This window comes from Mercurialis annua, linkage group LG6 (assembly GCF_937616625.2).
Source record: "Mercurialis annua linkage group LG6, ddMerAnnu1.2, whole genome shotgun sequence".
Classification (NCBI taxonomy): domain Eukaryota; kingdom Viridiplantae; phylum Streptophyta; class Magnoliopsida; order Malpighiales; family Euphorbiaceae; genus Mercurialis; species Mercurialis annua.
Genome location: NC_065575.1, coordinates 40015829 through 40043034, shown reverse-complemented (window position 1 = coordinate 40043034; position 27206 = coordinate 40015829). Strand labels below are relative to the sequence as shown.

The 27206-nt window shown below is 33.2% G+C and overlaps 3 protein-coding genes across 3 annotated transcripts; 1 reads left to right on the top strand and 2 right to left on the bottom strand.

Moving 5' to 3' along the window:
- Positions 1-438: 438 nt before the first annotated feature.
- Positions 439-6686, bottom strand: LOC126685752 (poly [ADP-ribose] polymerase 2). The gene is made up of 18 exons (XM_050379703.2): positions 6509-6686; positions 6145-6436; positions 5795-5916; positions 5570-5651; positions 5183-5418; positions 4740-4866; positions 4494-4549; positions 3768-3841; positions 3584-3630; positions 3415-3464; positions 3113-3175; positions 2909-2989; positions 2569-2679; positions 2330-2405; positions 2033-2175; positions 1367-1440; positions 903-1008; positions 439-751 (listed from the first exon to the last, which is right to left on the bottom strand). The coding sequence occupies exons 1-18, from the start codon at positions 6590-6592 to the stop codon at positions 659-661; spliced, it is 1917 nt and encodes a 638-aa protein (XP_050235660.1). The 5' UTR covers positions 6593-6686; the 3' UTR covers positions 439-658.
- Positions 6687-8385: 1699 nt separating this feature from the next.
- Positions 8386-9615, top strand: LOC126688256 (mediator of RNA polymerase II transcription subunit 28). The gene is made up of 3 exons (XM_050382889.1): positions 8386-8631; positions 9081-9193; positions 9280-9615. Exons 1-3 carry the CDS (start codon positions 8433-8435, stop codon positions 9412-9414), a joined length of 447 nt encoding a protein of 148 aa, XP_050238846.1. The 5' UTR covers positions 8386-8432; the 3' UTR covers positions 9415-9615.
- LOC126688255 (U1 small nuclear ribonucleoprotein A) lies at positions 9593-12151 on the bottom strand. Its single transcript, XM_050382888.1, has 5 exons — positions 11900-12151; positions 11618-11790; positions 11283-11376; positions 10975-11057; positions 9593-10155 (listed from the first exon to the last, which is right to left on the bottom strand). Exons 1-5 carry the CDS (start codon positions 12006-12008, stop codon positions 9865-9867), a joined length of 750 nt encoding a protein of 249 aa, XP_050238845.1. The 5' UTR covers positions 12009-12151; the 3' UTR covers positions 9593-9864.
- Between the last annotated feature and the right edge of the window lie 15055 nt (positions 12152-27206).

Genomic DNA, 27206 nt, shown 5'->3' with positions numbered 1-27206 from the left:
AAGAAAAGTAAAAGTTGGGTGACGTACCAAAGAAGAGGCAATAGGAGTTGAATTACTTCTTCGCTTGCCCTGTGAATTAAAGCCGACCATATAATATATACATACATAGTGTAAGTCAATGGTAAAAGAATGAAAGGTTAAATGCAAAACAAATTATGAATTTTAGCGTTTTATTTACAACTTTTCGATAAAAGAAATACTAATGCGGCCACCATAATATACATTGTTCCAGCATCCCCATCAATATCTTTTATCAAAAAATACAAAATACGTTAAAGTTATAATTTGATTTGCAATTGACCCTAGAACAAAAGAAAAATCTTGTTGAAATTTGAGTAGAAATGTATTCCATCAAGTCATGATGGAGTTATGAAAGAAAAGATTGTCATGTGCATCTTAAAAGCATTATGCCATAGAAAAATGAGTTACTCAGGTAACTTGATATAACACGTAACCCTTTTTTTCTCCAAGCATTCACTTCTGGTATGGCCATTGATTCTTTTGTTGAGCTCAAAAGTTTCAAAGGCGTTATTCATATGTACAATATAATATACATTAGATAATATGCAGCATAGGCATATATCGCATTATACAAAACTAAGTTTACATCGTTTAACTGGAAGACTAATACAGGAAGATTAATTATTTTCGATGTTAATCAATTCCTGTATTTGAAATCCACCTGAACTACATATCTCATTCTTATTTGAGCTACATTGTAGACTATGAACTCATTGTACAGTAAAGCACCCTGTAAGAAGCATACGAAAGAAGAATTAGTCCATCCAACTCAAAATGATATGCATAAAATTTCCCGAACAAAGAACGATGCGGAGTTTAAGGTTTATTGCAATTTAAATGATATCAATTATAAATCTGTATGTAAATTGCAATTCGCACACCTTAGAACCTTTCTGCGCTTTTGGTTTGCCGAGAGGAACAATGACGCCATCTTCGAGTGTTTTGGCACCTAAGAGATCTGGAGCAGTTTCACCAACTCCTTTTGTGCTGTATTTAATTAGGTTTTAGACAATTCACTTTTCATAACCCAAAAATTTAAAACAACAGTCTGTCTAATACTTTCTGAAAGTTCACCGTCTTGCAAAAAAGTACAGAACTAGTTAAATCATAAACAATCGGGCAAGCATCCATGTCTTATTTCAGTTTGTAGAAAAATTGACCTCAACAAGCTAAAGCAACAGCCATCGGTGGGGCTAATTTTGGAAGGAGCAGGCATGCATGCATATATTCAAAATAGTTGATTACTAAACATACATCTAATATTGGAAACAAATGTGCAACCATGTCTTGAGCGATTTTAGTTGGTGTGGATCAAATGTTCAACCAAGATAATATGGATACAAACCTTAGTTTTCCTGGGGGCAACTTATCAGCATCGTAGTTAGCACTTAAATGCTCAGCCATGTCTCCAAGCGCAACCTAGAAAGTGCACAATTCAGCAGTTCTGTGAGAAATATTTAAACAAGAGTGAGAGCAAAAATACATGATGCAACATGAGAGCTCCAGTTTGTTGGCACAACAAACAGATAAACATCAGTTCCAAAATCATGCACTATAAAGCTGCTTGTTTTTCAACTACGAAGCAGATATTCACAAAACCTTGTAAATTTGAAAGTTTGGGGAACTTGGCAAAATGGATCAAACATAACAAATGCAAGATTATCATGCATAATGAAGGTGCTCATTTTTTAAATACCAAGCTTCACAAAATCTTCCTCATAAATTCCTAAAATTTGGGCAACTCAGCAAAATAGACCACGTATAACAAATGCTAAAATATCATGCATATAAAGCTGCTCATTTTTCAAATACCAGCAGATATCACAAAATCTTCCTCATAAATTCCTAAAATTTGGACAACTCACAAAAATCGATCAACTGGAAGAAAAAGAACATGCTCCAGAAAGAACTATGTAGATGCAATCAGCATAGAAATTGCAGCCATGTAGAAGATGTGATGCATTTGTTTGACATATCTTATGTTAAAAGCACGCGTTTAGCATGACTCTACCTCACATAGAAGAAGCACACCAGCAGAAGTGGCAGCTGTAGCATAGCAATAATTTGCACTTTTGGAGAACATGTCAGCAAAGTAAACCCCCTTCCCGAACATGTAGCCAGTCACAGGTGCTTCTGGCGGAGCAATGCGCAAGCCTGGTATTTTGTCAATGCGGAAATTGCACTTCACAATTATAAATAAGGAACTTATTGCAGAATTACTACATACAAAAGCGCACCCAAAGACTAGAACACACATAAGCATCTTGCATATTTAGGTGGACAAAAAGTAAAAGCACGGAATAGAAACCTTGGGATAGAATGCCAGTCCAATTTGTGAGGCGAGAACCATGCCATAAAAGCATTCTGTTTTTTGTGGAGGCAAACTGTTCAAAAGATTTGCAAAGCAATTAAAGATAACAAGTCAGAAATTCTTAGAGGATTGTAAGTAAACTCAACTGGAATTTTTTAATTTTTCTCACTGCTAAATATTCAGCGACAGAAAGAATTCACAATTACAGCACTCGTTTAAAAAAAATGCATTTTAACCTTTCTGTAGCATTGATCTTCACCATCTCTTGAGACCTTGAATATTTGAACAATATCAACAGTGTACTGTGAATGAGTTTTTGCATGTGTGTTCTTCATATAGTTTGCAATCTAAATAAGAAAAATTTAGTGTTAATCAATAAATCAAAAAACTAGAAAAAATTTCAGTTAGAGAATTTAAATAAATGCACACTTTCAGGTTTTGTCGCAGCAATTTTAGGCCGGCTCTTCCAGATAGAAGACTAAAATGACGTTAATCCCTCAATCAATACCTTCCCATAAACACATATAAAAGAAAAAGAAAGGATAAAATGAAAGTTTCATATGTTCCTGAAAATACCAAAGAGAATTCATCAGAGTCAACTTCAATTGGTGCCAGTTCGCAGTGCAAGCGACTATAATGAGAATGCAATGGATCTTCCTACAATATCAGAAACTTGATTAAAATGGAAAGAAAGCGACAGCATGTCTTAAAAGAATTTCTAAATGATTACAATTTGCTAGCACAGCTAGACGCCAGAAGAAAACAAGATTTAGATGATACCTGTACTCCAGGTTCTTCCTCCAACAACTTAGTTGCAAGCTCAATTTCGCCTAATGCTTCAACCTTCAAACAGAAGCAAGTAGCACATTATTGCCTCTGTTAAAATTAAACAGCCAAATTCTTTTCCATATTAATCTGCTGAGACTGTTTATGAAAAAGAATAAAAGGAAAGGAGATATGAAGTAAATCCTCCAGTATTTTGTTCCTCGAGAATATGTAGGCATACAAAGAATTTTTAGAAACTGGATGGTAGAAAAAACGAAATAAGCAATTATAAACTGAACAAAAGAAAAGGAAATTACCATTTCTAGTTTGTGTTTAAGCTTCTGAGGAGTGTTAATGACAAACTCACCTATTATAGAAGAAAAGCACATATGCAACTATGAATTACTGTTTGCTGAAGTTTTCTTTGTCTAACAAAATAGAGAGTGCCGGAGACAGACGCACAAAGACTACAGGGAAAGAACTTACGCATTTTTTTAAACCCAAAGTCATGGGGTATAATAGTGTAGAATTCTCTGCAATATAGTAACAAACTTACATCAAAATTTCATAATCCAATAACTTTTTCAGAAAGATTACTAAAACAAAACAAGTAAAATCAAAAGGGAAAAAGATGTGTGATTTACCATCTCAAGTACATGCTTATTCTTACCCGCTCAATTGCTCAAGCTGTACCATATTTGCGGCGCTAATTACATCAGCAATTCTCTTCAAGACATCATAGCCCTACACAAATTAAAAGAAAATTGATTTAAGAGGAGTTCCATGAAAAATGAGGGAAATAATAAAATACACAACAAGGGTGCAAGTGCAACCTGCACACATTCAGAAGCTGGATGTTGTACTGTGTTTAAGTTATTCATAAAGTTTATTAAGTTTGTTTATTTAAATTTAATTTAAATCAAAGGACAGTTCATGTCTAAGTCATCAGTTAGAATCTCTGTAAACCCACCTCTCCAGGCATGTCAAAGGGTAGATTCCCAGGATTGACATGAAGATTCAGGAATCATCTCCTGGGTGTTGGACACATAAATCCAACTGTACCATAAAGAGTGAGAGAACTACCACTCAAACTAACATTTAATTCAAGTTTTGATATTAAACTAGAAACTCCTGTATATTACATTGTTTTTCTATAATGCCGTGGACATACAAATTGCAGCTGGATGATTTGCAGGAACTAATAGACTACCGAAATACATTATGCTAAAATCTATAGTGCTTAGACAGTTTTTCTTGCAAATCATGAACTTTCAGCTGAATACAACAAAAACAAAACCAGTTCCATAGTCCATTCATCTAGAGAAAATGGCAGTAAAAAAAGGAACATAAGAAATGGAAGTGTTTTATTAAGACTGTACTATCAAATCAAACGTACCTTTAATATTGTTGACTTGCTTAGCTTGCCAAGAGGCAGTTTATTAGCATTGTATCCTAAAAGACATCAGATAAACAACATGAATGACCTCCTGATGAAAATGCTCGGTCGAAAAGAAACACAAAAGAAAATAAAATTGAAGTGAATGCATTAAAACCCATATAATTATTAGTTTCAAATAATAAACAGGTAACATGAGTATTAGCTTCACTTTTGAATCATTTGGAATGATAAAAAAAAAACTACCTATTTCCATCATCTGCTGCTTCATCATGCTCGTATTGCATATAAGAGATATAAATTTCGCAAGACGTGGATCGAGTTTTGTTTCCCGAGGTTGAATTGCTAAACCAGAATCCAACTTTTCTTTTACCTGACAATAACAATCGATTCCATAAGTATAAGTTTAGATCTAATCATGGGGGCAGCAATAGGATGCCCACATTTATTCTCTGGCATAAGATGCTAAACTGGATTTCTCACTCTTCATAGCACAAACTATAGGAGAAGGACAAATTTCTTATCATAAATGCGGAAACTATATTTGAAACTGACAAGGGTTGGCATTTTCGTCCAGCTTTCTTATATTTTTTTATTGGTTCACCTCTCCAAATATACAAGGATTTAACTTCACGGAATGAAACATTTCACAAGCATTTGGAAGAATAATAAGAAGGAAAGCAACTAACATCTGAATCTCTCTCAATGTTACCATAATCCATTTCCAACCAAGTATAGCTCTTTGGGAAACATTTGAACTCTTTTCTTTCAGACCACCTGTTCTTCGTCTTAGTGTAGAACTTCTCTTCAAATTCATAAATTGCAGTATCTCGAGAAGTGTAAGGACCAAATACTTTATCTTGACCCCTCACTCCAACCCTTCCCCATCTATTGTAGACTATAAATCTACCGCCATCATCAGATTCTGCAGGCATTCATAGGAATTGAAGTGTAAAGATAAAAACAGATAGCTGCTTATTTCATTTAGAAAAAGAATTGCAAGGAATTCATTAGTAAATGTAAATCACGACAAACAGTTTCAAACTTAATCAGAGAAATGCAGAAGGCAGAATTACCTAGAAGTTGAATGACATAGAATTTGTTATTGTTATCCCCAACATTTGTCTGATTTAACATGGCATCATACACATCATCACCCTACATCATCATAAAAAATGAATCAATTATAAAAAAAAGGCATATATTGCCATTATTATCGTTACCACTATAATCTCTACTAGCAGAAATGCAAGTAATTAAGTAAAAGCAAAAGCAAGTCTACTAAGAAATGCAATAATTACCAATTGCATAACATGATACTGAGACTTTATCTGCTCTGGAAGATACTGATCCAGCACAGCCGCTCCCTTCTTGGTCGCAGTTACTATTTTCTCCTTTTTACAGTCATTTTCTTCTTCTTTAGCTACAATGTAAGTAATTATCCATCAAAATCAATCCATAATTTTTATACTTCCAAACAAAAACTTATTTCATTCGTTTCAAATCGCCTTTCTAATTTTCCAGGTTTCCAAAACACAAAATTGACTAAATAGAGTTCAATTCACAGCTTCTAAACATTATTTCAAAATAATAATAATAGCTCATAAGAAAAAACAATGTTAAAATTAGAAAGCAAAGTTAAAATAGTTACCGAGAACAGCATCTCCAGAAGAACCGTCAGCGTTCGAAACACTATTACAAAGCCTCTCTACTAATTCTTTCTTCGTCCCCGCAGTGGAAATTCCTAAAACCTTCGCTTCATCGCGTAACAGCTTGATATTCATTTCACGGAACTTCTCAACAGCCGTGAGTTTCTCTGCTCCATTACTGCAATCTTCTTCTTGTTCTTGACTTTCCCTTGCTCTTTTCTTGTTGCCTCGAGTATTAACTGCGCTATTTGATTTCTTCTCTTCTTGCTCTACTGCTGATTCCAGTCTCTCCACCTTCAAAAAACCAGAGTCAATAATTGGTATAATAAAATGCGCTAAAAAGTGAGTCTAGGAAGAAGGAAATACCAGGTAAGGTTTGGTGCCGGTGGTGTCGAGTCCACGCTTAGCGAGCTCGGCGCGAAGTTGTTCTACTTTGAGTTTGTTTGCCATTTTTTAAAACTAATGGGGTGGCTTAATTCAGTTCCTTCCGCTATAAGACGGGTTTTTAAAAGAAGAGGGGCGTGCGCAGCGGTAATGGGGAAAACGAGGTCGTATGATGGCTGTCGTTGTTTAAGAAGCTTTCGCAGCACGATATTTTGTTTGAAATTTACTTGTTTTTGTTTAATTTGATTTTTAAAACAAACAAATTAAGCTCTCCTTAAAAAAAAAAAGCTATCCTAATTCCATTCTAAAATAAAATATTAATGTTTCAATTTAGAAATTTTAAAATTATCTATAGTATAATAGTATCAACTTTGACGAATGTTGAATCCGGTACTATTTTTTTAGTATAGTTATCTAATGTTAGTTAACGTCGAGTGAGATGCATTTTTGATTTATAGTTAACTAAGAATTATAATCTGTCGTTAAGAACCAACTAAACAAAATGCAAAAATATGAAGAAAAAAAAATTGATGAATTTTATTTTATTTTTTTATTTAATCGGTCTTTAATAGCTTTCTATGACCAACAATTATTTATTTATTTTCATTTTTGCTAAGGGTATAAAAATATACATGTAACTTTTTTCGTATATACAAAAAAAATCAGCATATATTGCATAAAAACATGGCCAAATGTTGTAAAAAGGCCAAACCTTTCACAAAAGTTTCACAAAAGTCTTGACCTTTCAATTTTGTCGATTTTGGCCAAAAACTGATTATTTGGTTTCACAAAAGTCCTGACCTTTCAATTTGGTCGATTTTGGCCAAAAATGAATTATTTGGTTTCACAAAAGTCCTGACCTTTCAATATTTGGCATGCCACATAGGCGCCACATAGGTGTCACATAGGCAAATTGAAATCAAATTGAGAGTTGGCCACAATTGAAATCAAATAATTTATTTTTGGCCAAAATCGACAAAATTGAAAGGTCAGGACTTTTGTGAAACTTTTATGAAAGGTTTGGCCTTTTTACAACATTTGGCCTAAAAACATTAGTAAGGGAAAGTATATTTTTTTGTCTTATTTTTATCTACACTAAATTTATTATATAGAATGCTTTAATAAGTGATTTAGATTTTATAAAAATAACACAAAATATATATTGATGGCTGTTTCTATGGTTATTTTGTTGTAATTTACTTTATTTATTTTTCTATTGGAAGAAAATTGGTACGATTCTTTCAATAATAATAAATAAATAAATTAAAATACCTTTTACAAAAAAAATAACCATAAACTTATATTTAATGGCTATTGTTTTGGTTAATCTTTGGCTTCTTTAATTATGGCAAGTTACCAAAATTTTAGACGCATATGGAGGGGTTGTTACTACAGAGTTTTTTCATCTTTAAAGAAATAATCTGATGAGCAGAGCCGAAGTGACAATCAGTTTCAGTTTAATTTTTCGGTAACTACTATATTTATATTTGGGTGGCTCATTTGGTAGTCAAAAAGCGCTATTAGATGACTGTTTTGCAGTATCATCATTTGATTCTGTTATGACCCACTCATTGTGATGAGGAGTTTTATCTTTATATTGTAAATATATTCACTTCATTTATAGAAGTTTATAGAAGTTTAGCCTATGACAAAAAAAATTAAGTATAAAAACATTTGATACATGAATTTCAATATATCCACAGAATTAATCAATAAAGTTTAGGGACCATCAATGAAAATTACCCACCAAACCTCTAAAAACAGAGCTTGAAGTAAACAGGCCCAATAATTTGGCCTTTAGGCCCATATGTAGTCTATCATAGTGGATCTTTATATGTTAGTTGTGGCTTGAAGAGAGCAACTGTGAAATTAGCGGGGTAAGAGCCGAGAGAAAGCAAAACATACGATGGCAGAGAGACAAGCAGCGGTGGATCAGCAGCAGCGACAAATAGAGCCACCGCAGCAGCTACAATCACCGTCGCAACAGCATCCGGCGAGAGAAGACATGATTGAATGCGTTATGTCTTTAGAGGCGGCTTTGCTTCCATGCTTGCCTGCTAGAGAGCTTCAAGCCATTGACCGCTCTCCTCATCCTTCTCATCAAAGTTAGCACTCTTTCTTTGATCTTTCTGTTTGTTATTTGGTCATTGAAACTGTTGCCATTAAGCATTCAATTAATTGACACTGAACATGGCAGTGAGAGCTAAAATTGCTAGTGAATCCTAATACGACGTGGTATGTGTAGAAACAAACCATTTATTTATACAATTTGCTCGAAATGTCAAACGACATCGTATGACTTTGATATCCATGGATGCCAAATTCCTAGATTAAGAAGTTAAAGCTGAGTGTTCTGTGATGCTTACTTGCAATCTGATATCTTAGTTCCGAGTTTTGATGAATTTCAAGCAGTATATAATTGGTGCCTTATCATACTTATTCGAATAACTATCATTGCTTAACAGCAGGGTAAAATGTGCACAGCCTGATGTAAGTAAAGTGTTGAACCTAGATCAAATTAATTTTTTGTTCTCTTTTATTGTGACGGTTTCAGTTGATGTGGAGAGACATGCTAGGGATTTCATGGAGGCTGCCAAGAAAATTCAACTCTATTTCATCGGTCTCCAACGAGAAGATCAACCCACTGTAGCAGAAACACTGAGAAAGGTGAACTTTCTTCACCTTATAGTTTGCCATACACTCAGCGTATATTGTTCTCAACTAAAAAATGATGTTATGCACAATGTTGACAGGAGATTGCTATGATGGAAGAAGAATTGAAGACGAAGGATGAGCTTATTAACAAGCAAAAAAAATTGATGGAGGGATGGAGAAAGGAGTTGAAAGACCAATTGGAAAAACACAAAACTGAACTGGAGAGGGTGTAATGTGGCACCAATTGGCCTATTACGATTGCAGATCATTGCCCGTAATATGTTTACTGATTAGAAGATGCTTTTTTATGGCATTAGTTTTTGCATGCTGCTTGTGTATTCAAATGTAATGATGTTGAGATTGGTGAAAATCATTGGAGTATTGGTTCATCTGCCAGCAGTATAAATGATATGACAGAATGATTCCATTTTACATTTGAGTTTGTATTTTCTAAAATGTTTGAGGAAGTGAAATACAAACAAATTATCAATCTACTGTGCTAATCACCTTCCAACAAACAACACTGAAAAGTCACTATTTTTGATGATGATGATACGCCCAAAAACCCTAAGCTTCTTGTAACCTATCAATCCGACACAGCAGACAAGCAATTACAGCTTTAAAACATTCTAGTTCCTAATTGTTGTTTCTCCAATGAAGGATAACATCAGAAGAACCCCTAATTATTTCTTGGCATAGGTAATCAGCATTGGATTCTGTTGAATCTTAAAAGTCTGAAGTCCGTGCATTGCGACTGTTGCTTGCATCTCATCTGCATACTCGACAAAGGCAATCCCTGGCTTTGCTTCCACCATCCTAACCTCCTTAAAACCACTGTATTGCTGAAAGAACATTTGCAGCACCATCGGGGTTGTGTCATTTGGAAGATTTTGAACAAAGAGTATGCTATTTGGTGGAGCTGGAGCCTCAGGTAGCATAGATTTTGCACCCCCTGGATACGGTATTTGGGATAGCTGCACCAAATTGAATAGATGTTAAAATTATCTGCCAATGAGCATGTTAAAATTACTACTGCCAATGAGCTGATTTACCAACAAAGAAAAACGACAAAATGCTTATGACTAAGCATTAATATTACTATATTTTAGAGAAAGGGCTTAATTTTATTAATACTAAGTTCCACGAATATCTAATAAGGAGGAGCAATTACTCCCTTTCTTCTCATGCATCTGTTTAAGAAAGCAACGCAATTAGACTGTCAAACTATTTGTGTCTAGCAGCTAATTCTGGGACAGCTAAGGGCAAACTTCAAGCTAGAACTACGAATGCGGCTAAACAAACTCTCATGTCACACATGCACTGAAACCAGAACGACCCCTTCTTATTGCCTGCCCATCCTTTAATAGGTTCAAGCAAAGTTCATAGGTTGGAAAGCAAAAAATCTCTCATTCACTTGTCGTCGTGGAATACATTCAGTTATTATAGGATCTGTTCTAATTATCGGCTTTTGTTATCCAAAAACGTATTCCAAGGTCAAGAAAGCAAGTTGCCTTTTCATATGATTAGGTTTCTTCTTCTCATTACTGAGGAAAAGAATATCTGTAGCCTTATAGAGAAATTCCTTTCGGATGCCTAAAGACTAATTTCATTTAAATCATATTATCCATTTTAATAGATTACAAATATAAAAGACTACATCAACAATGCAAGAAACTACAGTACTTTTCACCTTGGTAAAGCTAGAAGCCTAGAAGTAAATGAGGTGAATGTTAAAACTAATTACTCTAAAGAACCTGAACACAAGCAATAAGGACAGCAAGGAAGAAGCTTACCGGAGGTGTTGCACCGTAGCCGCCAGCATAAGCAGGAGCCATACCCATTTGATTAGCATCATGCTGCTCTTTCTTCTTTTTTCCTGTGACATATTTAAACAAAATCATCATGGATGGAAATATAGAAACCCCAAGGAGACCTGATCCAGTATATTGACAGGAAAAACAGAGAGACAAACTAGTATCTAGCATATGACTTTTCTGTTTCTTATGGACATTTGTAATCAGTAACTGCAACATTGTTGTTTTATGCCGTTATCAAATGAAAAAAAATATTTTCAGATCATTAGAATGCTGTGGAAATCTACCTTTTTCATCATGCCTCTTTCTCTTCTCTCTTGGAACAAAAGTGCCATCAGCCTTCGCAATGACATCTGATTTAGATTTTGCATATTGTATTCTCTACATCAAAACACATCCTATTCAGTTTTCCGAATACATGTATAACCATACAACGAACTTAACCACATTAATAAGTTAAATAAGTGAACTACTAAAGCATAAATTTTAGAAAAAGTGATTTAGGGCTCCAGCAATTGAACAATAAGCAGTTTACAAATCAATATTATCATAACTAACATCAAATTTTCATCCAAGAAAAGAAAAACATAGAATAAATAACAATTACAAACACATAGTTTACCATGGGCTTATCATAAAAAGGAAAATTCTGCATTTGCCTCATAGCATTAGAAGCAGACTGAACATTCTCAAACACAACCCAAGCTTGGCCTTTATGCTTCAGCGTCTTAAATGCCAAAATCTCTATTATCTTCCCAAATTGCGAGAATACAGCGTGCAGTGATTTTTTCAATTCTATAACCAAACAATCAAGAAATCAAAACGTTAGCTCACACCACAGACCGCAATAATTAAACAAAATGATAATCATATAAAAATTTGAGAGAATAAGAATGGTGAGCACCGTCGATTTTGATTTTCTCGTTGAGATTGTTGATGTAAATGGTCATGTTAGTAGAGACTTCATTCCCATTGTTCCCATCTGGTGCATTCTTTTGCTCTTGTAACGCCATTTAATACCTCTGACTCAAGAAGTTTGAGCAGTGAACGAGCAACTGAGTGTGAAATACAGGTTTTTTTCACTTGCGATTTTGTTTTTAGGAAATTTTAGCTGACAATAATTGTTTGGTAAAGCCCTAATCTTACGTCCTGGAGCTGGAAGAAAACACAATAAGAGTCGAAAGCCAGACAATAAACTTACGGGCCTTAACTGGGCTTTCGTTCTTTTGAGAACATTAGGCCCAGCATTCATTTTTGGGTTTTTTTGATAAATACCCATGATATGGTAAAATATTCTCAAAAGTACTAGTCCAAAGTTTATTTTTGAGAAATACAGTTTAAACTTTTTTTTTTAGAAAACTGTCTTTTTTTTTAAATAATTTTTTTATTCTCAAAAATACGGTTTAAGTCACCAATGGTTTATCAACAGATTACTAACGGTATACCAAAAATTAATTTAATATAAATTTGTTTATGGTTTTCTCATAGTATACTAAAAATAAATTTAATGTAGATTTATGAAAAACAATTTGTTTTTATGCACAATTTAAATTTACTAGCAATTTTTAATTTTATACTAAAAATTAATTTATTTTGAAGTTATCAACGGCTTACTCACGGTTTACTAATAGTTCATTAAAAATAAATTTATCATAACTTTTAAAAAATGCAGTAAGTTTAAAAGCACAATTTAAATTTGCTAATTGTTTACTAATAAAATACTAAAAATTAATTTATTATAAATTTATCAATGGTTAACTAACAGTATGCTAAAAATCAATTTATCATAAAAATTAAAAAATACAGTTTTTTTAAATGCACATTATAAGTTTACCAATGGTTTGCTCACTATTAACCAAACGACTTCACGATCTACTAATGATATACAATAAATAAATTTATTGGTATACTTTTAGTATACCATTAGTAAACCAACATCAAAATAAATACACTAAATTTCAGTCAAATAATTAGTCGAACAGGTTGTGTGCGTAAACTGAATTAATACGTTGAACTATTTCAGAAATAATTTTTCGAATTGATCCTACAATAATTCACACCAAAACCATTACAAACAAATTGCAAAATTTAATGTATAAACAAAAGACCAAAAAGTAAATTGTGAATAAACTCCTCAAACCACCGCCGCGGTTAGTGTTATAAATAGAAACAAAATAAAATAAAATTAGTGACCCACAATCTGAGAGCAAAAGCAAATACAATGACGAAACCCTCGAAACATCAGCTATCCTACAGATAAATCGTGAACCGATGATAATCACAGATGGTAGAAGTCAGTGAAAATAAAAAGAGAAAGGAAGAAGATCAACCACGGTGGACTCCATATTTTTAAAATTCTTTCACATGTAATGATTGTGGCAACTTCCACTGCTTGTAACCCTTTCATCTTTTTCACCATAAGAGAGAACAAATTAGATGGCCTTCCACTGAGTTGCTTTTGCCACCGCCGATTTTGTTTTTTTTCTTTTCTTACACTACCTCAAATAGAGAGTTTGATTTGATCTTGTTAAAAATGAAACAAAAAGAACATATTAGGGCTTTAATAAACCCGTATATATTTAAAGGACAAATATAGAAATGAGAAAGAAAAAGATCGAGTCGTATATTTCAAAACTGAAACTTGACACCGTAAGTTTGGGATTAATTTGGGTCAAGCCGGTATATTGTCTAATTTTCTCTTCATTTTTACTAGAATATTTTTTAAAATAGAGAAAATTACATCAAATCACCCAAATATTTAAATCTTTGTATTTATAACCCAGCTTTTCATTTTTTGCAAAAATCTCTCATTTTTCAAAATATCTTTTCACGTATACCTTTTAATTTTTGGATTTTATCCTTATGATATACCCCCCTTCTTCTTCTTAACATAACAATCAGTAATGGCAACATATCAGTTACCATTTCTCAAAATAAATTATTAGAATCTATAGCAGCCATGGCAGCTGAAACAGCGATTGAGCAACTTTCATCTCATTTCTATTAACACTGTGAGTGTTAGTTAATCGTAAAAATCAATTGCTTTGTGGTCTTAAGCGAGACCGAAGGTGGTCGGAGGTAGGATTAATGGTGGTCGGAGGTTGAACCGCCGGTAGTCGGAGTCAAAAAGAAAAATTATAGATCTTGCTATTTTTAATTAAAAAATCAACAGGTATGTACTTTTTATAAGAAGTTTTTCTCATGCTTCTATGGTTTGATAATAAGTTTTATTTTTTCTCTTTTCCTGTAAATGAGATTTCATTATAGCTAAATACAATTGATTTTGAATGTCATTACTGGTTTTATTTGGCCAAATTTAGAAGATGACTAGCAAATGAAATTTAATGGAGAATTAATTCCATATTTTTTTTATTTTGAGATGTCTTTATTTTGTTTCTATCATACGATATATTTGACTTTTGTAGATTGCTATGCAAATACTGATATAATTCATGTGTTAAATCGAGTTATTGATTTAGGATGTTGCTGCATCGATTTAGTGGGTTGTTGGTTTGCCATGGAGTATGTGGATTGACTGGGCAATGCAGCGCGCAAGAACTAGAGTATTGTTTTTTTATTTTTTGGAATAGAGAAATTGATAATTGAGTGGGTTTTTAAGGAATCATTTGTAAGAATTTTGAATCAATTGTGAATTATAATCCTTGATATTTTGTTGTTATTTGCTGGGATTGAATTGTCTATTAAATGACATTTTATATATACAAATTGAATATTTTTTTAAGTGAAATGTATCTTGATAGTCTATAAAATCGAAAATCAACCTGATGTGAACCTGATGTGAACCTATATGAATTGAACTACTTTAATTTAATTTTTAATAAAATGTATCTAGCTGTTTTTTACAATTTTAACTGACATTTTATATCGAGAGAATTTTGAGATTTGGTGTAATATACATATTAAATATATCTTTTAAGTGAAATGTATTCGACAATTTATAAAACCGAAAATCAACCTGATTTGAACCTGATGTGAACCTATATCAACTGAACTATCTTAATTCAATTTTTAATAAAATTTGTCTAGCTTGTTTTTACAATCTTAACTGACATTTTATATCGAGACAATTTTGAGATTTAATGTAATATACATATTAAATATATCTTTTAAGTGAAATGTATCTGACAGTTTATAAAACCAAAAATCAACCTGATGTGAACTTTATGTGAACCTGATGTGAACCTATATCAATTGAGCTACCTTAATTCATTTTTTAATAAAATTTGTCTTACTGCTCTTTACAATAACTAAAATTTTATACAAATAAATTGAATATCTCTTTTTAGTGAAATGTATCTGACAGTCTATAAAACCGAAAATCAACCTGATGTGAACCTACATGAATTGAACTACTTTAATTCAATTTTTAATAAAATTTGTCTAACTGCTTTTTAAAATTTTAACTGATATTTTATATCGAGAGAATTTTGAGATTTAGTGATCTACAAATTAAATATATCTTTTAAGTGAAATGTATTCGACAATTTATAAAACCGAAAATCAACCGGAGGTGAACCTGATGTGAATCTATATCAACTGAACTACCTTAATTCAATTTTTAATAAAATTTGTCTAGATGTTTTTACAATCTTAACTTACATTTTGTATCGAGAGAATTTTGAAATTTAGTGTAATAAAGAAATTAAATATATCTTTTAAGTGAAATGTATTTAACATTTTATAAAATCAAAAATCAACCTGATGTGAATCTTATGTGAACCTATATCAACTGAACTATCTTAATTCATTTTTTAATTAAATTTGTCTTGCTACTCTTTACCATCTTAACTTACATTTTATGTTGAAAAAATTTTGAAAGTTAATGTAATATACAATCAATTCAATATAAATTTAAAATAAACTAATTTAATACATTATTTATTTAACATATCATATAAAACTATTACTACACATTAAAATAAATAATATTTTTATTTTATATAACAAAAATAAATTTAATTTTAATTGGGAAATAATAGAAAATAAAAATAAATGGAAAGTTATAGAAAGTATAAAAGAAAATAAAACTGAAACAAGTTTAATGACACGAGAAATATGTATTGCTTGCATTTAGAACACTTTCACAAGTATGAACATACTAAATAAGAGAATAAAGAACATTTGATTATAACTAAGCAATAAAAAGATTAAAACTTTCATAATTATAAAGTAAGCATTTTTGTCTCTCTAAAAAAAGCCTTTACTTCTCTAATGCACCATTAACTTCTCTTATAGCAGCTCTGCCTTCTTCATTAGCAGATGGACCACCAAACACAAGACATGGCAATGGAGGTGAAATAAAATTCCCTCTGATTCAAATTCCAGCAAATTCCCAATCATCAATCTTAAAAGCTGGCCTTTGAAATCACTAAATTTCAACACTATAAGTAATTATATTCTGTTGCGAACAGATTGTTCAAATGAAATTGACGATGAGAATCCATCTCGGATTCCACCGTTTATCACTCCCACTCCGGCGACCACCTTTGATTTCACTATTCCTCCCAATCCAACGGCTTTCGTCGCCGATCTCGTGGCTGCTCCTCCTCCCATCCTGATTGTTCAAAGTTTAAATCCCTACTTTTATTCTTAAGATTATTTTGATGAAACAAAGCTTATTGACTTAAATCGCAGGATCTTGCCGATCGTACACCATAACATCAACAACGCCACTTTTTTTTATTACCTTTATTTATGGGTCACGTGTTTTAACAGAGAAGGGCATTATTGTCCAACTTCCTATATTAAGTAGTCCATTTTAGGGTATGGGAGATTTTTGAGAACTTTTTTTTTTTGAGAGATTTTTGCCAAAATCAAAATGTTGAGGGAAAAATACAACACTATAGCATTTTTGGGGGATTTGTGTAAAAAACCCTTGAAAATACTCATTTGACTTTGATATTGCGAAAATATACCATTGACTTTAATTTTTTTTTTAAAAACGCTTTATTTTATTTTAGAGTTTAGAGGTTAAGGGGCAGCAGAAGGCGGTCGGAGGTGACTGAAGGTGTGGCTTGTGGTGGTGCACGGGGAGAAATAGTGTGACATCTGTATATGAGGGCAATGTATAGGACTAATAAGATGTTGACACATATTATGTACTATACAGTTAATTGTAAACAATTAATTATATGACCACATGCGTATGACTACTAAGGGTCTGTTTAGCTCAATTATGGTGTATAATTCATTTCATTTCTAAATGAATTCTATTTGAAGTTCATTTCATTTTTTAATAAATTCTATTTAAAGTTCATTTCATTTTTAATGTATTTGAAGTTCATTTAAAATGAATTCTTGTGCCTGGTAATCTTAAATATGGAAGTCTTATTATATGATTTATGTTTTAAAAATAGTAATAAACCTGAATTCCATTAGCATACCAAACACGTATTTTGAAAAATTCAATTGAACTCCATGGAAAATTGAAATTCATTTGAACCAAACATACCATAATTTTTTTTGTGACATTAAGTAACTATATCCTCGATGTCTATCTGAAACTTTTTTGTAACTTTTTTTTAGAATCAATATATATTGTAAATTTATAATTAAATAAAAAATGATTTCATGATTTTAAAAATTTAATTGACCGTTTTATTATGAATTAAAAAATATTCCTTCCATCCCATTTTAGAAGTCTCATATTCTATTTTAGAATGTCCTATTTTAAAAATTCTATTTTTATTTTTAGAATATTTTTATATTGAACTTTTCTTTTTATTCTTCATTTAATCACTTCAAATAAATTAAATGAAAATTTTCACTGTCATTAATAGGGTAAAATAGTAAAAAAATATGAAAAGATAAAGACAATAAATATTTTTCCAGTCTACGTGTAAAAGCATAAGACTTTGAAAATAAAGCGGAGGAAGTACTATTTAGTAACAATAAACTATAACTCAAATGATTATAAAAAACATTCTATAAAGATCGTGGATTCAGTATTCCTTCACTCTGATTTAAAAAAAATGGCTATAATTAAAATTTAAAATTTAAAATGAGTTAAAATTTAAAAAATTTAAAAATGAAGCCATAAACAGAAAAAAAAAGATATTTTTAGATGATTAAATTTGATAAAAATATATAAAGAGTTTTAATTTATTTTAGACATGTTTAATTAATACATTATACTACTACTAATTAAGAGAATCTAACGGTAAATAGAAAAAGACAATATTAATTTTTTTTACATTATTATTGGTATAGTTCCATCTTATTGCGAAACTTTGTAGTTACTCTCTTATTTCAATATAACTTAATTATAAATCAATATTTTTTTTCTAATAGAATTATATTCTTAACGATAAAATAAATATTTGGTTTTATATACTTAATTTGACTACAGAATTCAAAATTATATGATCAAGTTATTTTTATTTTTATTTTTATTTTTATTTTGATAAAAGAGTATGTTCCTCAATTTCAATTTTTATTTTTGTTTTTATTTTTATTTTTATTTTTCATAAAAGAATATGAAAGAAAAAAAATTATAGTAGATTAATTATGGCAAAAGATACAAAAAAACCTCGTAATTTTTATAAAAGTATAAATCAACCCTTTTATTTTTTTGGAATATAATTAAGCCCTCTTTATTTTCAAATAGAACAAATAACCCCTTTCATCCAACATCATTAGATACACTCGTTAATGGCTGACATGTCTTTCATAATCATATAAAAAAAAATTCAAAAAAAAAATTAATATTTAAAATATTTACTAAAATTTTGAGGGGGTAAATGTCCCAAAAATAAACTAAAAGGATTTATTTGTTCGATTTTAAAATAATTAAAAATATGGGAGCTTAATTGTACCCAGATAAATTAAAAGGATTGGTCTGTATTTTTAAGAAAAACTCAAGGGCTTTTTTTACCTTCTGCCATTAACTATTTATGAATATTGTTCTTGATGTAGAATGAGCTACTTGGAAGGCTAATTGACTCTTGAAACCTTGAAGTACTGTTGTCTCATCTGAATATCTAATTTAGCATCCCCATCCTCATCATTGATGGCATATTATATTTATATAATAAAGATTATTTACAAAGTTGCACCACTTAAAATGTTATTATACTCCATCTTGATTTAAATTAATAGATACTTTAAAGATAAATAAATATATTACAAATTGAATTTATTTGAACAATAAAATAAGATAATTAAATTAATTAATTTATCTAAATAAAATATAGTATCAATTATAAAAAAAGTATGTTACTACTATTACCCTTATTTAGTTAAATAAATATTCTATCCAAAAGTTAATAAATATATAATTAAAATAATATTTTATTCATAAAAATTAAAATAATATTTTAATAAAATGATATATATACACACAATATTTAATTATTTAATTAATAATTTTTATTAATTTGAGACGAAAAATATTAGTCATGTTTCTTTGACGTGAAATAACAAAATATATATCTAGATAAGGAATGTAAATTAATACGTCCACAAACAATTAACAGACAATCTAATTAGATCAGTAAATGGCATTGTGCATTAAGCCTATAGGCTATAACTATACAACTTTCAGCCTAAATTACATTAAATTCCGTTTTATCGAATTGCATGCATTATTTTAAATTTGTTATCATGGACTTCATTATTATTTTTTGAAAAAATCATGGACTTCATTTAAGTAAAATAATACTATAATAATAAAAATAATAAAGTGATAAGTCAATTGTAATCCAATGACATCTAACACAAATGTTATATTTGAATTATTTAATTTTCTGAAATCTGACTAATTAAGCAATGTACATTTTATTTAAATGTCAAAGTACAAAGTATGAGAATCATAGATATTAAACCTACTAACAGACTGTGAGTCATACAACATTTAATTAGTGATTAGTGATAGTTATAGGATATACTAATATAATTGTTATGGTATCAGGTCGTTCAATCCAATCCAATCCAATTTCTAGAACATAGATTGGCATAACACAAAGTCAATAGATCGGAGGATATGATTGAGTCTTATGGTTTTTCACTTTTTCTTTTTTCGAAAATATTTGGCAATCATGCTTAAACATTAAGCTTTTAGTTCATTAAATTTTAATTTTATTGACAAAATAAAATACTGAAGTTTAATTTATTTTTTAGTCATCTAATAATAACTTTTTTTAAAGGAATCTAATAATAACAATATATATTAATTTATTAATATGTTATTGATGGAGTCTGCCTTCTGAACCGGTGAGTAAGACCTGCAGAACAAGATAGAAGCTAACCGGACAGTGGTTGTCCGATTAACTCTCCGATGCTAAAGTTAGTTTAGAGCTTTGAGCAGCGTTTTGTGTATATGAATGTAATTGTGATTCTAGGCATACCTCGTGCTCCTTTTATAGTAGTCGAATATACCTTATAGAGTCGTAATAGGCAGGTGAATCCTACTTTATAGGGATTCGGCAATATCGTAGGGATTCTCCTGATTTATCGAGATCTACCTTAATCTGATAAGAGTCCTATTTAGGAACGTCTTTCTAAATAGTCTTATCTTCCTAAGGTAGAGCTTATCCTTCCATATATAGTGTTTGTGTCCGAATAGGACAATACTTCCATTCTTGGTCGACTACCCGAATCCCGGGCCTAACGCGCTTTGGGCGGATCATGTGGGATTCGGTCTTTATTGGCATATCACCGAATCTCAAGGGATTCGGTATCAGTTGGCATATCACCGAATCTCAAGGGATTCGGCGTCTCCTTCATATCTTCGGACCTTCAGGGGGAGTCCGGTATCACCTGAGAGTGGATCTCCTGTGACTCGACTCCATTATATTTACTGTAGGATTCGGTATCCATCATTAGCCCCCCCGCAAGTGAGCTGAAGTAATTGGTATTCATGCCTTAGTGGATTTTAGCTCTTTTGGAGCTGAGTCCTCTTATACGGGCGAGTCGTTTTGTATTCCGGGCGAGTCGTTTCATATGTTTGTGGGTGACGTTTCTTCTTTAGTAAGATTCTGTGTTGCCACGTGTCAACATTTAGTGATTTAATGAATAATAATTTATTCAAAACTCTTCATATTTAATCTCTTTGCATTTCTTCTTTTCCCTCTCACTTGCTTTTCGAATTTATTCTTATTTCTGCAACTATTTCCTCTTCGTTCTTTGTCTGATCATTTGGTTCTTCGTGACTTGTTTTCTCCAGATCTTCAGGTATGTTCCTTTTCGCTACTTGGATGTTAAGATGGTTTTCTTGCTTGTATATGTTCTTCATGATTGTTGTTCTGGAAACTCCTTTTCTATTCTTGGTGTTCTTCAATGTGTTCTTCAATATATTTCTTGTTTGATCTTTATTTTGTATTTATATTTGTGATTTCCTGTTCTAGGATGCCTCCTAGTCGAGTGGAAGATGCATGTGCTACTATGGCTTTTACCAGATCAAAGTTTCGTAGGAGTGAAGTCTTAGATATCTATTTTAAGTATAGCTTTCCTTTCGATTATAGGGTAATATTACCTGGTGCCGATATGGCTGCCTCCGATTCTCCGGGTTCCTCTTGTAGGGCGGTTCTTTTTTAGGAGCAGTTTGCTGCTGGTCTTAGGTTTCCCTTAGATTCGTTTTTAGTAGAAGTATGCAGGGATTTAAATGTTGCTCTGGGACAACTTTATCCATGTACGATTAAAGTAGTGCTCGCCTTTTCGGAGGCGTGTAGGCTTCGGGGTTATGCCTCTTCTCTTAACGTGTTGTATTATTTCGTAGACTTTAGGAAGTGCGATGGTTGCTTCGTTTTCGCCCTTGGCAGAGGAGGGTGATCTCGTATTTATCTTCCTTGCCTGACCAGTCGCTGGCGGAGGCGTTTCTTTATTATTTACCATAACTTTGCTTTTCTTCATTTTTCGGATGGTTTTTCTTCTCATCAAGTTCGGAGTTGTCCGTCTCCTTTAAGTTTATCTGAGTCAACACTTGCTTTCGACATATCTTTCTATGGTGCTATTCAGCGTCCTGTTCTAGATGTCTTGGTTAATAGTCATCTTCGACATCGATGGTTTCCTTTGGAGGATCCTCCTCGAGGCTTGGCGGATCTTTGATACTCCTTTATTCAAGGTATATTAATTTGCTTAAGTTCTTTTGATGTTTCTTTTGTATGATGTCTTCTTCTTCTGACGATTTCCTTTCCGGATTTCAAGTAGATTTGGACGTTCCGATGGGCGGTCCTGACGCTCACATCGCCAACATTATTCCTGGCGATGTTGATGTGGATGTAATTCCTGCTGATGTTCCCATCGTTCCCGTCGAGATAGCGTTGCCTGCGGGTGTTAGCAAAAATGCTCACGCAATAATGCCAACTCGTAGTAATCCGGAAGTCGGATGTCGATCCCACGGAGACAAGGGGTTTAAAGTGAATGAAATTGACTTTGATTTCAATTCGGAAAGCAAAGAGTAGTTGGATTTTTGATTAATAACAGCGGAACTAAAATTAAACAATCACTGATTAGACTAAAAAGCAATTAAGAATTAAACGATTAATTGATTAACGGATTAAAAACGATAATTAAAAGCGCCTAAGGGTTGCTAATCATGCCATCGAGATTCCTAGGTAATAGGTCGGGTATATGGGTGTTGGTTCGGGTCGAGCCGTTCTAAAGTATCTAAATCCGCTCTCTCGAGCCGGAAATTGACGAATCGACAATTGATTAACGAGTCGAAATCCAAATCACTCTCGCACAAGTGGATGTCGACTACAACAATCAATTCGATTAATCCGCAACTCGAACAACCGCTAAATCCCCAAATCACTCTCGCGCATTTAGGTCTTAAGCTTATGTTTAACAAGGTCTATTCAATTAGCTTAACTCTCGTCCTCACTAATCAAACACAAATCATCAAATAAGGAGCTAACTTATTCCAAGCATTAAGATCATTAAACATAACAAAACCCTAACCCATACAACCCTAACCAATCATCTAACAATCACACATAGCAATCATAAACAACCCCTAGACTAGGAGTTTAGCTACTCATGATTGAAGTAAAAACAACAACTAAGCAATAGTAAATCATCATAATAAAAGTGAGGAAGCTTACCTCAAATAACAATGAAGAACAAATAAGCATGAACAAGATAATGAAGATTCAATAACTAAGCTTGTATTAAAGATGAATTCAAAACCCAAAATCTGGAAATAAAAGCTTCAAAATCCTTAACAATGGAGGAATCTCCAAGACAAAGTCACACCAACTAAGGGAATAAATGCTAGAGTAATAAATGTTGCTACAAAAGAGGCTTACCCTAAAATGTGACATAAGGTGTCCTAATATAGTAAAGCCCAAAAAGGAAATAAAAAACATCCTATTACAAGCTTGTTTGTCCAAAAGTGGAAGTGGGCCAAGAGAGCACAAGACCCAAAGCTGATTTGAAATGCTGAATTCTGGCCCTTCTCGATCGAGAAGCTTCATTAAAGTCAGCTTCTCGATCGAGAAGCTTGATGTCCAAAATCCCTGCCGAATTTTGCTCTTCTTCTCGATCGAGAAGCAAGGTGAAATTGTGCTTCTCGATCGAGACCATGCAGGAGAAAGGCTTCTTTGATCTTTTCTTCGCCCTTTGCTTCAATCTCTCTCTCGACTTCCACATATCATCGATTCTTTGCTCTTTTGGACTCAAAACCCTTCACATACGCTTCGTTCATCCTGAAACAGTAAAACACGTAATAAGCGATATAATCACTCGAAACATGCAACAAAAGTATACAAAGCGATGCGAAAGAGACTCGTAATATAGGAGTATTTTACTCCTATCAGCGGGCGATGAGGTTATTGTTGTAGATGATGATGACTTGGTTGATCCAGTAGGTGATGAGGCGGTCCCATCGCTACCTCCCCCTCTAGCATCATTTACTGTCTCGGGGGGAGTTGGGGATGTGAATTCCGGTGGGCTGGTTGTCGCTGATTCGGAAGAGATTTCCTTGGGTCGAAACCTGGATTCTCCGTCTAGGAAGAGACGTCGAGTTGACGATGATTCTCCATCGAGGGAGAGTCTTCCTGGAAGCTCTTCTTCTGCCCCAGATTTGGTGCAGTGGGTCGAAGGTCAGGATCCCGCTAGTTTGCTGAATCCTAGAGTGTTGGCGGAATACATCCGAACTTTGGCGATTCCTGATGATGTCACATGGTTTTGTTCTAGGCCGGGTCAGGAGCTTTCCGATCTAGCTTGTTTTCATGGTTTCTCTGTAAGTTTTTTCTTTCTTGAATATAATATTTTTTTTTGATTCTGTTGTTTCCTTACTGATCTATTTTTGGTGTTGTAGGCTCTTCAATCTGTTTTGGTATTGAATGACCGCCGCCAGTGTGCTGAGGAGGTGGTCGAGCGTCTATCTTCTCTTTTGGCGACTTCCGAGTCTGAGAGGGCAAAGTTGAAGGCATCTTTGGAAGAGCATGATTCCCTTTTGGCGCAACTTAAGGCGCAGGATGCGATTAAAGATCGCCAAGTCAAAGTGATCGAGAAGAAAACCAATAACTTGACTCAAGAGATTGAGGAGTGTTGAGATAAAACCCAACTCGTAATACTCGGTAAATACGAGGTCGAACCCACAAGGAGTGAAATAGGAGTGATTGACGAGAATGAAATTTAGTTATGATCCAATTCGTTTAGCAAAACAAAAGTGGTTGAAGTTTCAAGTATCCAATTACTAATTAAGAATTCTACTAAGCACGAAATTGCAATTAACAACTAAAGAAACACTAATTATCAAAGTTGTAATTCAATAGAAGGGAAACGTCAAGGGATTGGTAGTCCCACCTAGGTCATGCATTTCATGGTTGGTCAAATTGGAAGTTGCTACGGATCGAGCGAGGTCTAAGACATCATTCCCGCTCTCTCGAGCCTCAAAGAATGACAAAACCGCTATCTAATTATCTAATCAATACCAAGCTCACTCTCGTGTTACATGGCAACACCAAATCATTAATTAGCGATTAATCAATCCACTCTAGGGCCACCTAGGTTCAAACCCACTCTCGTGGTGCTCTAAAATCTAGGTTTTCAATCCTATTAGTCAATCTAATCAACCACCTCTCGGTGTATCAATCAAACTCTAAACATGATTAAGGTAGCTAATCCTAATCAAGCAATCAGCAATAGGAGTGAAACATAAGCATACAACACTAAGAACCAACCAATCAATAAAACCCTAAGTTATCATACCAACCCCCTAACAGGGGGGGGGGGGGGTTTAGCCACTCATACTTAAAGCAACACAAGCAATCAATGAATAAGAGTAATAGAGCATTATAAGTAAAGATGGGTTACCTTAATTAAATGAGTAGAGCAATCAATCACAAGAGATAATGAAGATTCAATAATAAATAAGCTTGCAATAATAATGAAGATCTTGTTCATACAAAGCAAATAAAGCTTTAAGAGCTTCAACAATGGAGGAAGCTATGGAGCACTTCATTCTAAAGAGATTCTATTCTAAGAAAAGTAATAGCAAAAGGGAATAATTCTCTAGAGTAAAGTTATGACCTAAAATTGGTGTAATGTTGTTTTTATAGTACCCACAAAAGAGGAAAGAAAAACATTCATTACACATGTGTTGGGCCCAAAATGGCAATTGAATCAAGCCTTGTGATGTTTGAAATCAGAAATCCCCCCTCTTTTTAGCCTTGGCTCGAATCGAGCTCACTTTGGACAAGTGAGGAGCTCGATTCGAGCTCAGCCATTCTGAGTTCAGCCTCATGTGGCTCGAATCGAGCTCCATTCTGAACTAGGTGAGCTCGATTCGAGCTGCCTTTTGCTGCTCCGGATCGCGATCTTCAAACCTTCATAAATCGGTGTAGAAATGTCCGATTAAGTCAATTCTTGAATCGTTGGAAAGCTTAGGACGTCTACTTTAACTTTCATGAAGAACACGAATTCATTTGAAGCTTCTAGCTGGTCCAAATCGGTCAAATAGTGCACGGGGGTCAGCTTTTCAGATTTGCAAATGAGCTTCCGCATCTCTTTTGTCGACTTTTCCAACTTTTGCACCAAAATGCTTCCGCAATGCTCCCAAGTACCTGAAATACTAAAACACGTAATAAGGCATTCGAAATACCATAAAACCGTGATAAAACATAATAAAAACATGCGGAAACGACACTCTAAATAGGAGTAAAATACTCCTATCAAGGAGCTTATTCGAATCAATACCCTTGTTGGTGGGGAGAGGGATAAGCTAAGGTCGGAGGTTGAAGGTCTTCACATCCGTTTACTTGATACGAAGGCTTTTTATTCTGCTTTGATAAGCGAGTATCGCCTTGCGATTGGGAGGAAACTTCTGGAGCAGAATCCTAATATTGATCTTTCTGGAGTTAATGGGTTGGATCCCCAGGCCATCGCTCGTGACCTTCTTGTCAAGATATCTAAGGACCGTGTCCAGTAGTTTTTCTTTTGATTGTATTTCATGATGTACGAATTTTGTTCTTTTGTAATTCGCAATTTATGAATGTATTTTCTTCGTGCTTCTTCAAAAGTGCGCTTTTGCTTTATATCAGTTTTTCATTTATGTACTTGTCTTGCCTCGAGGGTTATTCTAAACCCTTTTTTTGGCGTTGTTTTTTTATAGAGTTAATCTAAACTCTTTTATTTTTGTTTTTATTTCGAGTTAATCTAAACTCTTTTTTGGCGATTTGCCTTTTCTGAGTTAATTTAAACTCGTTTTTCTTGGCTATCCGCCTTTTGTGGCGATTTTCCTTGTTCAACGATTTTGCCTTGAGTTAATTTAAACTCGTTTTTCTTGGCGATTCGCCTTTTGTGGCGATTCGCCTTGTTTGGCGATTTTGCCTTGAGTTAATTTAAACTCATTTTTCTTGGCTATCAGCCTTTTCGTGTTGATTCGCCTTGTTTGGTGATTTTGCCTTTCTTGAGTTTGATCTTTAACTCATTTTTTCATCTTTCATCTTTGATTTAATCATTCGTGGCTGTTCTTGATTTTTATTTCTTTATTGATTCGTCTGGCTAATCATATAGTAGGAGAATTGAACTTTTATTGATAAAAAGACTGCAAACAAAATATTAAAGATAGATTTGACGCCATCTGGTAAGACATAAAATCTTTACTGATGATGGGTCATTTTCCTTTCCTATTCTTCCTTCTTTTCGGTCTTGTTCTCTTGAAGATCCACTACTGACTCGTCATAGCATTTCTTGGCTATTCCTTGGTCTCCTCTCAGCGTCACTACTCCTTTTTCAGTTGGTAT

What these genes read in the sequence shown, in the direction of transcription:
- LOC126688255 (XM_050382888.1), bottom strand. Translation starts at nt 12,008, where the DNA reads ATGGCGTTACAAGAGCAAAAGAATGCACCAGATGGGAACAATGGGAAT. An exon ending in CGAGAAAATCAAAATCGACG is followed by an intron (nt 11,791 to 11,899) that starts GTGCTCACCATT and finishes GTTTGGTTATAG; the next exon opens with AATTGAAAAAATCACTGCAC. An exon ending in GCTACGGTGCAACACCTCCG is followed by an intron (nt 10,156 to 10,974) that starts GTAAGCTTCTTC and finishes AATTTGGTGCAG; the next exon opens with CTATCCCAAATACCGTATCC.
- LOC126685752 (XM_050379703.2), bottom strand. Translation starts at nt 6,592, where the DNA reads ATGGCAAACAAACTCAAAGTAGAACAACTTCGCGCCGAGCTCGCTAAG. An exon ending in CAGCTTGAGCAATTGAGCGG is followed by an intron (nt 3,631 to 3,767) that starts GTAAGAATAAGC and finishes ACTATATTGCAG; the next exon opens with AGAATTCTACACTATTATAC. An exon ending in AAGATCAATGCTACAGAAAG is followed by an intron (nt 2,406 to 2,568) that starts GTTAAAATGCAT and finishes TCTTTTGAACAG; the next exon opens with TTTGCCTCCACAAAAAACAG.
- LOC126688256 (XM_050382889.1), top strand. Translation starts at nt 8,433, where the DNA reads ATGGCAGAGAGACAAGCAGCGGTGGATCAGCAGCAGCGACAAATAGAG. An exon ending in TCCTCATCCTTCTCATCAAA is followed by an intron (nt 8,632 to 9,080) that starts GTTAGCACTCTT and finishes TGACGGTTTCAG; the next exon opens with TTGATGTGGAGAGACATGCT. An exon ending in TAGCAGAAACACTGAGAAAG is followed by an intron (nt 9,194 to 9,279) that starts GTGAACTTTCTT and finishes CAATGTTGACAG; the next exon opens with GAGATTGCTATGATGGAAGA.